General features: G+C 34.2%; 1 protein-coding gene across 1 annotated transcript in view; it reads left to right on the top strand.

Moving 5' to 3' along the window:
- The first annotated feature begins 2,810 nt into the window (after positions 1-2,810).
- Positions 2,811-14,070, top strand: part of LOC100241808 (exocyst complex component SEC5A) — a 58,006-nt gene continuing 46,746 nt past the window's right edge. Inside the window, 3 exon segments of the mRNA XM_002268989.5 lie at positions 2,811-3,331; positions 12,079-12,230; positions 12,606-12,700. Of these exon segments, the coding sequence (XP_002269025.4) occupies positions 2,927-3,331; positions 12,079-12,230; positions 12,606-12,700 (652 nt within the window). The 5' untranslated portion in view covers positions 2,811-2,926.

Genomic DNA, 14,070 nt, shown 5'->3' with positions numbered 1-14,070 from the left:
GTGTTGGATCCATAGAGTTGATCAACCATCCTTTGACAATGACATTATCAATACGCCATTTTCGAAATGATGGATATGTTTGTGGCGGTGGTGGACAATTGTCGTTGATATAACCCAATTTTTCTTTGTCGGAGATGTACATCTCGACAACCTGAGACCAAAGGGCATAGTTGGAACCATTTAACTTGATACCAATTGGAGCAGTTGAGTTTTCGATGGTTGAAGTCGAGACTTGGACTTTGGATAAGACTTCAGTCATTTAGCTGGTAAGAGTGGTGATGATGGAGTCAGTATGTGATGAAGGATCACTAGAGTTGGTGATAATGTCGGTGTTGGTCATAGCTGAAGGGCACAGATCAAACAGACAAAATTAGAGTTTTTTCGGTGAAGGGAGCCAAGGATTGGATTCCTCGCTTTGACACCATATCAGCTTTTCTAGGTTTTTTTTCAGTATATTATTTACATGGAGAGAATACAAAATAAATAAGAAAATTACAGTCCTATTTTTGTCTGTACAAATATCTCGACAAAGATCATGCCATACTTGTATGGCATGATTCTATATTTATGTCTACACCTGTATCCTTCCTAAGTTGGTTTCTAACAGCTCACGCCAATAGAATCATTGTGACATTTTTGTTGGGAGAAAGTTCAACACAATATCACAATTAAAACCAACCGCGTATGCACTAGAATTTTTTAACATGGAAAACCTCTTCAATGTGAGGAGTAAAATCCAAGGGATTAGAGTCCACTAAAAAAGGCTTCACTATCAACCAAAATAAGAGTACACAATCAACCTCAATGTTAATTAGGGACCATCAACAACAACAATCACCAAGAAAAAAATTATTGTTTTCACAAACATAAACACCAAATAATAAAGAAAGTGAAAGAAAGATCACAAATTCGGTGTTCTATTTGGGTATACTAATCTATTAGGAAAACTCCAATCGACGATCCAATCGTTCAGATTTTAGTACCATGAGTGTTGAACCTCTTGTTAAAATTTCACTTTAATCAAAACCAAGGATCAAAGAGATATCATATAAATATATGATCAAATAATAATGTGAGGGTTCGGGTTTTGGACGAGTTGCCCTCATCTTTAACACATGTCAACCTCAATAATTTTGAATAGATATTTTTTTAATCTAAGATCATCCTACCATGTTGAACACTTCTATTCATTTGCAATCCTAAACACCAAACTTAGGTATAGGTTGGATTGCCCTAAGTTGCAGTCCTATTTGTAATATTATTAATTGGCTCACTTTTTCTTTTTCTTTTTTTTTAAAATTTTTTAATTTTATTTCAATGGCAAGTCAGTCATGGCAATTAATCCAAGCTGGCAGCCTTCATTTATATCACTTTGCTTTCATCTATTTATTCTTGGACCAACCCACAACCATAGCCTTATCATGATTGTGTTTAGAAGGGTAATCATGATTCATGATAAGAGAAACAAACATGAAATGTCTTTTAAGTCCTTGGGATCTAATGAATAAAATTTATCATGCATTATTTACACTATAAGGCATCCGAAAAAAAAACAAACGGTCGAAAATCACGATCGGTAAAAAATTAGCCAACATCACACATATTTTTCTCAATTGCCAATATTCTTCTTGTTTCTTTGAATTTTCGATTGAATCCTGATTTATTTATTTATTTTTTATTTTTTCATATCCACGCATCGAAATGTAAAATGACATATTTTTAAACTTTGAAAACTAATAAAAAATATTATTTTAATAAATTTAGGATATTATTACTTAAAATAAAAGATTTAGTTATATATATATATCCAATTTTAATACATGTATTATTAATTGTTTTATAATTTTTTTTTCAATATTTCTATGGGTTTTGATGAATATTCTACCTTTTATTTTATAATTGTCCTCCCGTTATTTTTTTATATTGATTGACATTTTCATGTATATTATTATTTTGAGTAAATAAATTTATGATATATATTTTTTTCAATAAATTAATTTTAATATAATTTTTACTTGTTTAATAATTTTTTGAATATTTGTGTGGTTTGCTATGAATACAAATAACTTTAAGTTTTTTTTATTCTTTAGATGTGATGAGTATTTGAAAGAATTAGTGAAATACACCTTTATTGTACCCCAATTGGTGCATTGGTATTTGCAAATAACCTTAAGTTTTTTTTTTCTTTTCAAATATGACGAGCAATTGAAATAATTAGTGAAGTACATATTTATTGTACCACAATTAGTGCATTGGTATTAATGTTTTTTATTGGTTGGTTTCATTATCACAAAGGTACTCCAAATTTGGCTTGATTCCATGACATAAAATCTATATTGAATAACCATTTAGTGGGGCCACTAGGACTTGGGTCACTTTCTTAGATGGGCATCAAGTATATGTATTTGTACCAATTAACCAATTTTTAAATGCCGTAGATCCGAACAGATTTCCCACTTTTTTCATGAATTTATGTTGAATCGAGTTTTGATGAATTTTCTTTCTATTTTTTATTTAAATTTTCATTTGATATTTTTTGATAATTGATCAATATTTTCATAAAATATAACCATCAATATTTTCATAATTTGATATTTGAGGAATTTTCAACCCAAAATTATTAGGTACAATGGTTAATTAGAAATTGGAATATAACTATAATTCAAAAAATAAAAAAAATCCTACAACGGAATCGGTCTCCTTTGTCGCTCCATCGAAGCTCCACGTGGCAGTCAAGGAAGTAGACAATTCAGAACACAAAGGTGCGAGCGATTACATCATATATCCCCTGCACCTCCTCTTCAACATCCGAGCATTGTCTCAAAACACACACAACATAATAGCCATCATCACTACTCGTCAGATCTGGAAAAAAAAAGGAAAAAAAAAAAAGGAAAAAGAAAAAGGAAAGAAAGAGGGAAAAAGGATGTCCAGCGACAGTGATGACGAAGAGGAGCTTCTACAGATGGCGCTGAAGGAGCAGGCGCAGAGGGATGTCAACTACAACAAGGCGGGGCGGGCATCGAAGCCGGTGGTCAATTATGTTCAGGCACCGCCGCACCCGTCAACGGCGGCCAAGCAGAGGAACCCTAACCCTAATCCTAATCAGAGGCCTCCGGCGACGCAGAAGGGTCGGAGGGGTGGAGTGGAGGATGAGGACGATTCGGAGGTGGAGATGCTGAGCATATCATCCGGGGACGAGGACTCGGTGAAGGATCGGGGGGTGGCGGCCCGGAGTCGGGGCGCCGGCGGGCGAGGGGAGAAGGAGGATGGGGACAAGGGGTGGGATGGTGGGGAACCCAATTGTTGGAAGACAGTTGATGAAGCCGAGGTACGTTTTGTTGAATTTTATGTGTGTTTTCCTTTTTTTTTTTTTTGTTTTTTTTGTGGGTTTGTTTGGATGGGAAAAAATGTGGGGAAAGCGAGAAAGTGTTTTGTTGTATGTTGAAAGCTGAGGAGAAAGAAACTGAAATTTGGAGTTCATGTTTCCATAGGGTGAAAATATTGGCTGCACTGAGGGAAATGGCTGAATTGGATGGGGAGACTTAATAGATATTTTTTGGGTGGGGATATTAGTGCAATTTTGGTTTTGGGGTGTTTTTTTTTTAAATGTAGGAAACTGAGGAGAGAGAAGGGAAATTTTAGAACGTGTACCTTTAGAAGGTGAAGAGATCCACTGAACTGAGACAAATGATTGAATTAGGGTTGGTTGAGTGCAGATTATAGTTTCTTGTGGTCAGTGAGCCTGAGCTATTTGGATGATGAAACTTGGCTTTATTTTCGGATTTTTTGTGGTTTTCTTTTGGGGGACAAGAAAATACATGAAATGGAGAAGTAGTAAAGGATTTGAATGCTTGGGACCTGAGAAAAGAAAAGGTGTTCTTATCTAGGCTTAATGTGATATAATGATATTTGGCTTTGTTAAGGTTTTCGTTCTTGGGTGGCCAAAACAGCATAACACTTGAGAAGTTACGATCTTCAATATTGAGAGTGACTTTGATTTCTAATGGTTTGAATTATATAATTTGAGTTATCTTTGTGTTGAGAACTTAAAAACTGACCTGAACTGAGGGGATGGTTAAATTATGGTCTTTGAGGGTGAAATGTATGGTTATCTATGGGGTATTGACTTAGACTTTTGTGGATTGTTTAGGTGGCAAGAAATTGTGGTGAAAGAAAGCAAATAAGGTTGCATGGAATCTGATTTTCAATTCCATTGTTTTGGTTGTGTTAGGTAGAATATTTGGCTCGAATCCATTGGTATTACATTAAAATTCTGTACACTGCAAATCTGTCAATACATGTTTACAGTAAAAACAAGATTTTCATATTCCCCAAGCTATAAGAATTCTAAACAAAATCCAGGTCAGAGAAACCAACTGCAGCATAGTGTTTTTGAATACACATAATGTGACTATTTGTATTATTTGTGATAAAGTTATGTTTTCCGAACTGAAACTGCATAATGTATACAATAAAATTTTTATTTGATGGCTTTTTAGTTTTTCTTCAGTGAGCAAATGGGGGACCTATTGTATTACTGTTTTCCTTTCTCATATATATATATATATTTTAAATTGAATGGATTTGGGATTGAGTAAGACTGTAAGAACATTGTTTTTCTGATTATCAGAAGATAATAAAATTATTAAATCTGATATAATAGTGTCATTTTTTATGTGCACTGAATCATTTAGTTCAAGTGGGATTTTGTTTTAATTAATTAATTTATTTTTTATTTCATGCTAGACAATATTTATTTGAACTTTTGGCAATTTGATTTCCTCCTATCTCCCAGTGAAGATAAATCCATACTTCACTGTCTCTGACAGGTGTGACTGGGTATTGTGAAAACAGTTTTCTTTTTGTATGTCATCCATCATTAGCGGTCTCTATTAGCAGATACTGTAACTAAAAAGTCGTGGCTGTTCACTGGATGAGTTTTTAAGGAATCATGAGTGTCAACCTTATAAAAACGGAACTATGCAAGTCTGAAGGCTGTTCTTCAACTTATAGAATGAGGCTAGATAATACCTGACTAAAACCAGGATAACAGAGAAGATTTAACATTAAAGTGAGGGAAAGTGAGAAGCAAGTAGCATTGTTGCAGGAAAAGGTGGCTACAAAAAATACATCATTGAATTGAATTATTTTAGAGGTTTGTTCTACCAAAATACCTCTGATGCATTAGTCTGACAACTTGATCTGAAATTTCTTCCTAGCCACAAGTTGTATTAACCTCTGTTCTTAGAAGTTGTCTTACTTCAATGCCTTTGCAAAATCTAAAGACTTCATAGTGCTTTTCTTTCTTTCTTTCTTCATTCCCCCCCCCCCCCCCCCCCCCCCCCCCGCCTTTTTTTTTTTTTTTTTTTATGTTTTTCCTTAATTTGACAAGCAAGAAAAAAAAAAAAACAGCGCTTATAAAAAAGAGTGTACCAGAGTACATAAATCAATTCAAGGTCACCAAAAGGCAAAAACAATACAAAAAGCAATAATCCTTCCCCTCCAAAGCACCAAACCAATCGACTAAATCTACCATAGACATTGTTGGTTCATTTTAAGCCCACCCTCACTAACTCTAAAAAGAAACATAATAAAGGAGAGTTCTAGCATTTGATTCGTTTGTTCCATGTCCTTAAAAGATCTATTATTTTGCTCCTTCCAAACAATCCAAAAAACATAAGGTGATAACTTTCGAGGCTTTCTCTTTTTCTTCCCCACAAAGGGTCCTCACCAACTTAGTAGAACCCCTTTAATTGAAGTTGACATCATCCACTCTAACCTTAACTAAGAGTTAAGGAGAAAAATATTGGTTTTGATGGATATATTGATAATTTGATTTTACGAATATATTGGGAAATGGTGGTGGATATTTTGATACAGGGATGAAAATTGATCAAATGTCATGGAAATATTGAAAAAAACTCTTAGAAATGATATAATAAGCGATAATAGACATTTTGAAATTGTTTTGTTGAAGAAATTGATATATATGATAAAATTTGTCATATTCGACAACAATATTGTTTGCGTCAATAAGAAAAATGAATTTTATAATTGTATATTCATATTAAGTTATATTAAATATTATTCGATAATAATATCAAAACATTTAATAATAATACGTCTAACTTGAAAACATATTTAATATTAAAATTATAATCCATTTACTTCAAATGTATTTAATGATATCAAATAAATGATGATATATGTATGATATCATGATTTGTATTTTTTTTATTCTTAACAACTAATTAAATGAAATTTAAAAATAAAATAATTATAATTAATTTATTTTATTATCTTGTTTTCCCATATATATATATATATATATATATACATATTAAAATTAATTTAATTAAAGTGAAATTCTAAAAAGAATAATATATATTTATATTTACATTCCTATCATTGGACCAAAGTGCCTAGTTGGTTAACTACTTAAGAACCTGGTAAGCAAACTAGGTTTGAATCCTATCATTTCACTTTTGTGCATTTGGTAGGCATTTTTGGGCATTTGATTGCATTTTGTAGGTGTTGACCCACGTTGATCGGTCAAAGTAGCAATAAAATCACCAAAAAATCCAGATAAATTAGGACAAAATTGATAAATCTTGAAACATTGCTGGTAATTCACAAAAAAAAAATAAAATCCGGGAATGGATATATCTTACCTTGATAATCGTGTTGGGCTCCATTGAAACACAATATTTCCATGAAATATTGCCAATATCAGCAATATTTTCGTCCGTGACCTTAACAAAGAGAAAACTAGCTGTAACAAAATTCTTGTTTTGGTGCAATGTTGCAAAAAGTGGTTTGTCTTTCTCATCTTTACACAAAAAGCAGTTATTCATCATAGTCCAACCTCTCCTTTTTGGCTGATCTATAATAAGGATCCTACTCCAACTTGCCTTCTATGCAAAGAACCCCACTTTTATTGGCACCCAAGGGTTCCAAATAACATCTTTCAAAAAGGGATTATATTTCCTCGATATTAAAAAGAAGTATAAAGATTCTCATAAAAAAAAAAAAGAAGTACAAAGATTTTACTGAAAACATTTTGCTCTTCGTTTCTAACCAGAACACCTTATCCTTATCATTCCTGCTTACAGCCTTTTTTTTTTATTTCCATTTTTTTTATCAGATCTGCTTACTGCTTTCCTTCGCACCCTTGAAGGAAATTCCTCCATTTTGTGTGCTCCTAGCCATGTAGTTGTCTTACAAAAGAGGGGCTTTAACATCCCCTTTCTTGTGACTGTTCTCACACATCTGCTATTGAAGATTCCTTTGCAGTAGCTCAACCAAAAATTGAAGGAAAAGAATCACTTAAAATTGATTCAGCACACCACCTATACTTCCAAGACTTTACCCTCCTTCCATATTTCACTGTGAAACTATATTTGCTTTTAACAACATCCCATCCTGTTTTATTGCCTTCCATAAGCCCACTTCATAACTATCCCGTACATTACATGAACTCCATCCTCCTTCTCCCTTAAATTTCCCTAGTATAATCCTTTTCTGTAGAGCTTCTCTTTCTTTTATGAACCTACAATTCCATTTGCCAAGCATGGACCTGTTGGGCACAATCAGAATTCTTGATACCAAGACCCCCTACTTTTCTCTCCTGTGTAGACAATTAAACAGTTTACGGGATGGCCTTTGTTCTTTGATGATCCCCCCACAAGAAATCTCTTTATATCTTCTTGAGCCTTGAGCTCACTCTTCTTGGAATAATGAATAAGGTTAGGCGGTAAATTGATATATAGTACTTTTGATTGGAGTGAGTCTCCCTCCTTCAAAAAGATATTGTTTTCTCTACGTCACAAGTCTTTTTTGGAATTTCTCTTTCATCGGATACCACATTGAAGTTGATTTAAAAGAGGCACCTAAAGGGAGTCCCAAATATGTGGTGGGGAGCTTCCCCACTCTACAGCCCAACACAAAAACTAGATCTTCCACAATCAATATCCCTCCTATTGATTAGCTTGTTTTTTTTTAAATTAATTTTTAGCTTAGGTACTGCCTTAAACCACATTAGAGTCTAGCCTAGATATGTTAGTTGCTCTTGGCTAGCATCATAAAAGATGAGAGTGTCGTTTGCAAACAAGATGAGATACCTACTCATCTGGGGCTTTCAAATCTTGAGATCCTTTTTCAAGGCTTTCAACTTAATCAAAATGTGACTAAAAGAGACTCTGATGTTATAACCATCCACCATCTCTTTGTAGGCTCCATAAAACTCTCCCCTTTCAACCGCATATTTTCAAATCTAAAAAAGGTTTTGCCTCTCCTCATTTTACCTCAATTCAACGAAATGGACATATAATTTGATATAGGCTTTGGCAATACACTTTGTAACAAACCGTCGAAATGATCTTCCTAACCTTCCTATACTACCTTGATGCATATTGATTATTCAATCCCTATACCATGTAATTGGACCACCAAAGTGTGTTCTCTCAATCTTTTAGCTCCTCGGTGATCTTTGGAAAATGCCTCATTGATGCCAAAAGCCTATTGGAGTTCCTCTTTCCCTTGAGAACCTTACCAAATTAAAGTCACTACTCACACAACAAAGATCATCCTAAAGTCCTCTTATGTCCCCTAATTTTGCCCACATATCCTTCCTTTCCCTCCCATGAATAAGACTATATATTCTTGTGAACATCTAGTCAAAATTATTCTCATAGCATTTGATCAACATGAAATAGAGAAACTATTCGCATCCATTTGAATTAAATCCAACACCTTGTTATCCCAAAGCATAATTGTGCCCCTTACCACCCTTTTTTGCTTCCATTGTTCTCCACTCTAAGAATCTTCCCACCTCTAGGCTCCTCACCAACTAGGTTGACATTTGATGGATCTTAGTTTCTTGTAAGAACATAATGACAACCATCTAAAGATCTAGCCAAAGACTTGATTACCTTGCACTTTTCCTGGTCATTTGCTTCTCTTACATTCCATGATAAAATTCTTGGTTTCATTGCCCTATTGATACTAACTCCCAAGCTCCACCACCATTTCCCTTCTCTTATCTTGCTCTCCCATTATAATTGATTGAACATTCCAACTGTTGTAGCTCCCTCTTAGTCTTTGTTGTTGCTATTTGTCTCCTCTTTTTCATTGACATCCTATTTCCTTTTCTAGCTCCATCCTTCTAAGAAGACATAGGTTCTCTATCTCGAACCCCTCAATTGGTAGCACTAAAGATTTGTTGAATTGTGTTAATTTACTAATTGGTTAATTGTATAGAGAGTTCCATCCTCTTGACCCTACGCCCATTGCATTGGAAAACCTTTTGACAATCCCCCTTCTATAGCTTCCTCATCTCTAGGTTCCTTTGTCTCCATACCTCTAGCCTCTTAGGGTATTTTTTAGAATCTCAACCACCATACTTCCATCTCACAAGACTATTTTCAACCTTTTCCCCTTTTCCTCACCAACTACCTTATCACCATAATTAAACACATTAACTTCCTCCTTTTTCTTCTTCCTTCCCATCTGCCCCACCTTCCCATTGGTGTGTGTGGACCCTTCCTCACTCTCCCTACCATCCAACCCCCTTTAACATCTCTTGGAGTAACATGGATTACCCATGGTGGGGTCTCCCATGACAATTGGATCGCAAAGCATGAATTGCCCACTTCTATTTGAATCGATACTAAGACTTTTCCTTCCAATTGTTTCTACTAGGACTTGTACCCACTACAAGTTATAGTGATGCAACTCATAAGTTGTGACTTAGTGTGCAAACCTAAGATGGAAGAGGGTTTGGGAAGATTTCTTTAAGGAATAGAGCACTCTTAGGGAAATGGATTTGGAGGTTTTCTTAGGAAAATTATGCTCTTTGGCATCATGGGCAAAAATGTTGCAATTTTTTGCCGATAAATCGTGTATTAGATGGTCTCGATAGAAATATGGGGCAGATATGTTGATGGAGTGATGTTTTTGATTTTTTCGCCATTTATCGGTGATATATTGATCTTTTAATGACATTTCGGCATTATCACTGCCACGTCAACCCCCTTTTCCCATTTAATGATAAATCAATTGGGCAGCAAGATGTGGATCATGGCTTAACCGCTCTGAGAAACATCTAGGCTATGCAATCCCAACCCTAATTATGGCTTGTGATATCAGCTTAAGCTTTACCTCATTAAATATAACATTTGTTTCCTTTTTTTTTTGATGGGTAGATAGCAATATATTAAAACAAGACACTCCAAAAATCACCCCAAAGTACATAGGAAATATAACATTTGTTTCCTTTGAGAATCCAATGTGGGATTGCTTCTTAAAGAGATAAGAAAACACAAAAAACTCCAAGATCAAGGTTTGAACTTGGGTCCTTGGCGCAAAACAAATGGGCCCTTACCAACCGAACCAAATGTGCTTTGTTATAAAAATCGCACATGTAATTTATGTATATAAATAATATCTTTTATATAGATATATATTATAAATTAAAAAGTTAATTAAAATAAATTTTTTATAAATAAATTAATTTTAATTATAGTATTAGTATTTTATATAGTAAACTACTATATGCTCTAAATATCTAAATCTTTCCAGAGTTGTGATGATTAGAAACTCCTCTATCTCATATGTTCTTGGAACTTTCTATTTTTTTTTCTTGGAATCTTATCTTTCATCGTAATCTCACTGATGTGGAGATAGAGGATTTGGAAAGACTAATGTCCTCTCTCTCTTTTGTGCACTTGATTCAGTCTATCCCTTACAAGAGAGCTTGGTCTTTATCTTGTTCAAGTATATTTTCAGCAAAATCTTTCCTTTTAGCCTTGTTCAATTGACTAGATCTTGTTTATTTCCCTCTAGCAAAATTTATTTGGCAATCTAAAGCCTCATCTAAGGTCAAGGCCTTTGCTCGGCTAGTAGCCAACAAGAAGGTCAATACCGGTAACTTGCTATATGTGAGAAGACCTCATAAAGCCCGTAATCTTGATTGTTGCACTATGTGTATGATGAGTGGTGAGACAATTGATCATCTTTTTTCATATTGTCTAAGTACTATGTGCTTTGCATAGATTATTCAGCATAATTAGGCTAGATTGGGTTTCTCTTGGGAGCATAAGCGACATGATGACCATTTCCTTAAGAGGTTTGGGGAGTACAGGTAGAAGCAAAACCCTTTGAAAAATTGCTTGCCTCACTTTGATTTAGATAGCATGGTGAGAGAGTAATGTAAGGATTTTTTAGGATAAGTGGAGAAGTATAGAATTAATATGAGTCATAATTTACTTTTTTTTTGATAGGCAATATGAGACATAATTTACTTCTATTCCTCTTTTTTGGGTCTCAACAACTTTAGATTTCAAGGGCACTCCTCTTAGTGTTATTTAACTCCATTGGAACTTGGTTTGTAAATAGAGGTTTTAATACAACAAATCTTGGAGCAAAGCTTTGGCTTGTAGATGCATTGATTTTTCAGGAGAACAAAACCTCTTTCTTTTGTTTGGTTGTGTATAGTGTATAGAAAACATTTTATACATCAAATCTTTTCATTAGAGTTTGTATATTTGGGAAGGATTTCTCATCCTTCTCATGTATTTCTAACTTGGTATTAATGAATTTTTGTTTTGGGTTAAAAAAAAGGGGAAAAAAAGAAGAAAAAAAAGAAATGAAAAGTCAGTTCAGCTCATAATGAGATTTCATTTTGGTAACGTGAAAGCTAAGACCAAAAACAGAAAAATCGATTGTTCAAGTATTCCAGGTTCTATGAGAAAGATGATAAAAAGGGAAGCATTATGTATGTATGTATGTATGTATTTCTTGATTTATCATTGTTGATCATAGTCTTTTGTTTACTTTTGACTTTAACAAATGCTTTTACTTTCTATTGTTTCTTGCTCTTTCTAGATTCTTCTATTTCTCCCCTCTGCATTTTGAAAATAGATTCTGATTTGGGAATACCAATCATGAAGTAGTTGTTTTAAACATGACATTTATTGATATAACATGCAATCCATTATCTTATAATTGTTAAACTTTATATTTGGCAAGTATTTTCAATTATTAATTAATGGAATGAAAATTATGCTTTTCTGACAGCTTGCTCGTAGGGTTCGTGAGATGCGGGAGACAAAAGCAGTACCAGTGGCTCAAAAGATTGAGAAAAAGGCGTCAGCGATGGGTATAAAGGTGCTCAACAATTTACAGTCCTTCCCTCGAGGCATGGAATGTATTGATCCACTGGGATTGGGGTAGGCTTCTGTTTTGTTTTCTTGGGGGTAATGCCTTCTTGGGATTTTGTGTTTATAGATATTATTTAATGCTTGTCAATGAGCAAATGACAATACTCTTTTCTGTTTTAATTTATATTCTGCACCTCAGTTGATGGGCTTTCTACTTGCCAACTTCGAATTTTTTAGTTAGTTTGATATTTCATATTGTTTACATAATTTGGATTTTTTTTAAATAGTTTTTTAACCTTTTATGTTTTGATTCTCTTTGTAAAAGAATCTAGATTGGACTATTGGAGAGGCTGATATTAATGGTCTTATATGCTGTTGTTTTTTCTTAAAATTTTCCTTCTTTATTATTCTTTCCCTTAACATGAGTTTCTGTTGTATTGACAGGATAATAGACAATAAATCATTAAAGTTAATCACTGAGGCTTCAGAAAGCTCTCCAACCAAGGTTGCTAAGGATTATCCCGATGCTGTCCTTCGTGGTATTTTTTTCCTCCATTCTGCTGATGCAGATTATGAAATCATTGTATTATTTTATTAGGTTGAGAGCAGCATTTTCTCTGTCTACGGTTCTTCCACTTTTTGTATAATGCTATCATTGCTTACAAATAAAATTTTGAGATCCTGGGTGCAAATTTGTGTTAAGTTACTGATCTGTGTATGAACCCTTTTTTATTGATGAGTAAATTTCATCAACAACCAAGGGGAAGAGCCCTATTCCTTGTAGATTTTTTTTGATAGGCGCCTTATTCCTTGTATTTTATGTGTTATACACTTGAAAAGGGAAGCAAAATTAAAACCTCAAGGAGTCTAAAAATAAACAATTGAAGTTCCAGTCCCAAAACCCTCATGAGGGCAAATAAAAAAATTTATGCATCAATTTTCAGTTTCAATGTGGGAGGCTTCCTAGAAAAATCTCATATGCTTTCTTCCTTTTTGCCCCCCCAAAAAAGCATGCATGTCATCTATCCATTTTGTTTTTTTTTCTCCTGATAGGTAAATATCCCTTGTATTAATAGCTCCTAACAAATGAGCGCACTGAAGTATACATGGTGTATGTAAGGGCACTAAAAGACCATACCAAGTGGAGGGATACACAAAAATGCTTGCCACCTATCCATACATCTCTATTATTTTTGTTTTTGACCCAAGTCACTACCTGGTAACAAATCCAACATTTCTTTATGCAACACTTACAGATCTCAAGAACAGAAAACCAGTCAGGCCACCATTCTTGGTAGGATGATAAGTAGGGTTGAAGATTTTGGTTTTCTGGAAGCCCTTGAGGTGGGTGGAGATTAAATTTCTTACCTCCGGTATCCGGAAAATGTAATCATTTTCTCCATCCTCAAGGTTGAGAAAATTTCCAACTTAAGCTTATTCTTGAGCCCTTTGGGATGATCCTTGCTCTCAAGATTAACATTGATTAGGATGCCTTCTTGGGAGTTGAGATAGACTTGAGAGACTGGAAAGTTCTCGTAGATTTGGGATTAGTAGGTTGAAGATTTAGGTGTAGTGGAAGTCTTTTGACGTAGCTATGGATTAAGTCTGGATTATTTAACTGTAGGTTGCAGAACATTTAATCATTTTCTCCACCTTCAAAGATGAGAAATTTCCAACTTCCAGCTTATTCTTGAAGACTTTGGGATGATCCTTGGTCTCTAAAATAACCTTGATAAAAGTGCCTTATCAGGGGTTAATATTTGCCAGGTTAGACTCTAGTGGCTGAAAAGTTCTATTAGTTGTGGGATTAATAGGTGGTCTTTGAATTACCCTTTTTTTTTAATAGGTAAATGAATATAATATTAATAAAGCACCAAAAAGAGCACACCAAAGTACATAGGATGTATAC

This window comes from Vitis vinifera, chromosome 18, assembly GCF_030704535.1.
Source record: "Vitis vinifera cultivar Pinot Noir 40024 chromosome 18, ASM3070453v1".
NCBI classification, from domain to species: Eukaryota; Viridiplantae; Streptophyta; class Magnoliopsida; order Vitales; family Vitaceae; genus Vitis; species Vitis vinifera.
The sequence above is the reverse complement of the archived record's forward strand: the minus strand, read 5'-3'. Positions and strand labels throughout refer to the sequence as shown.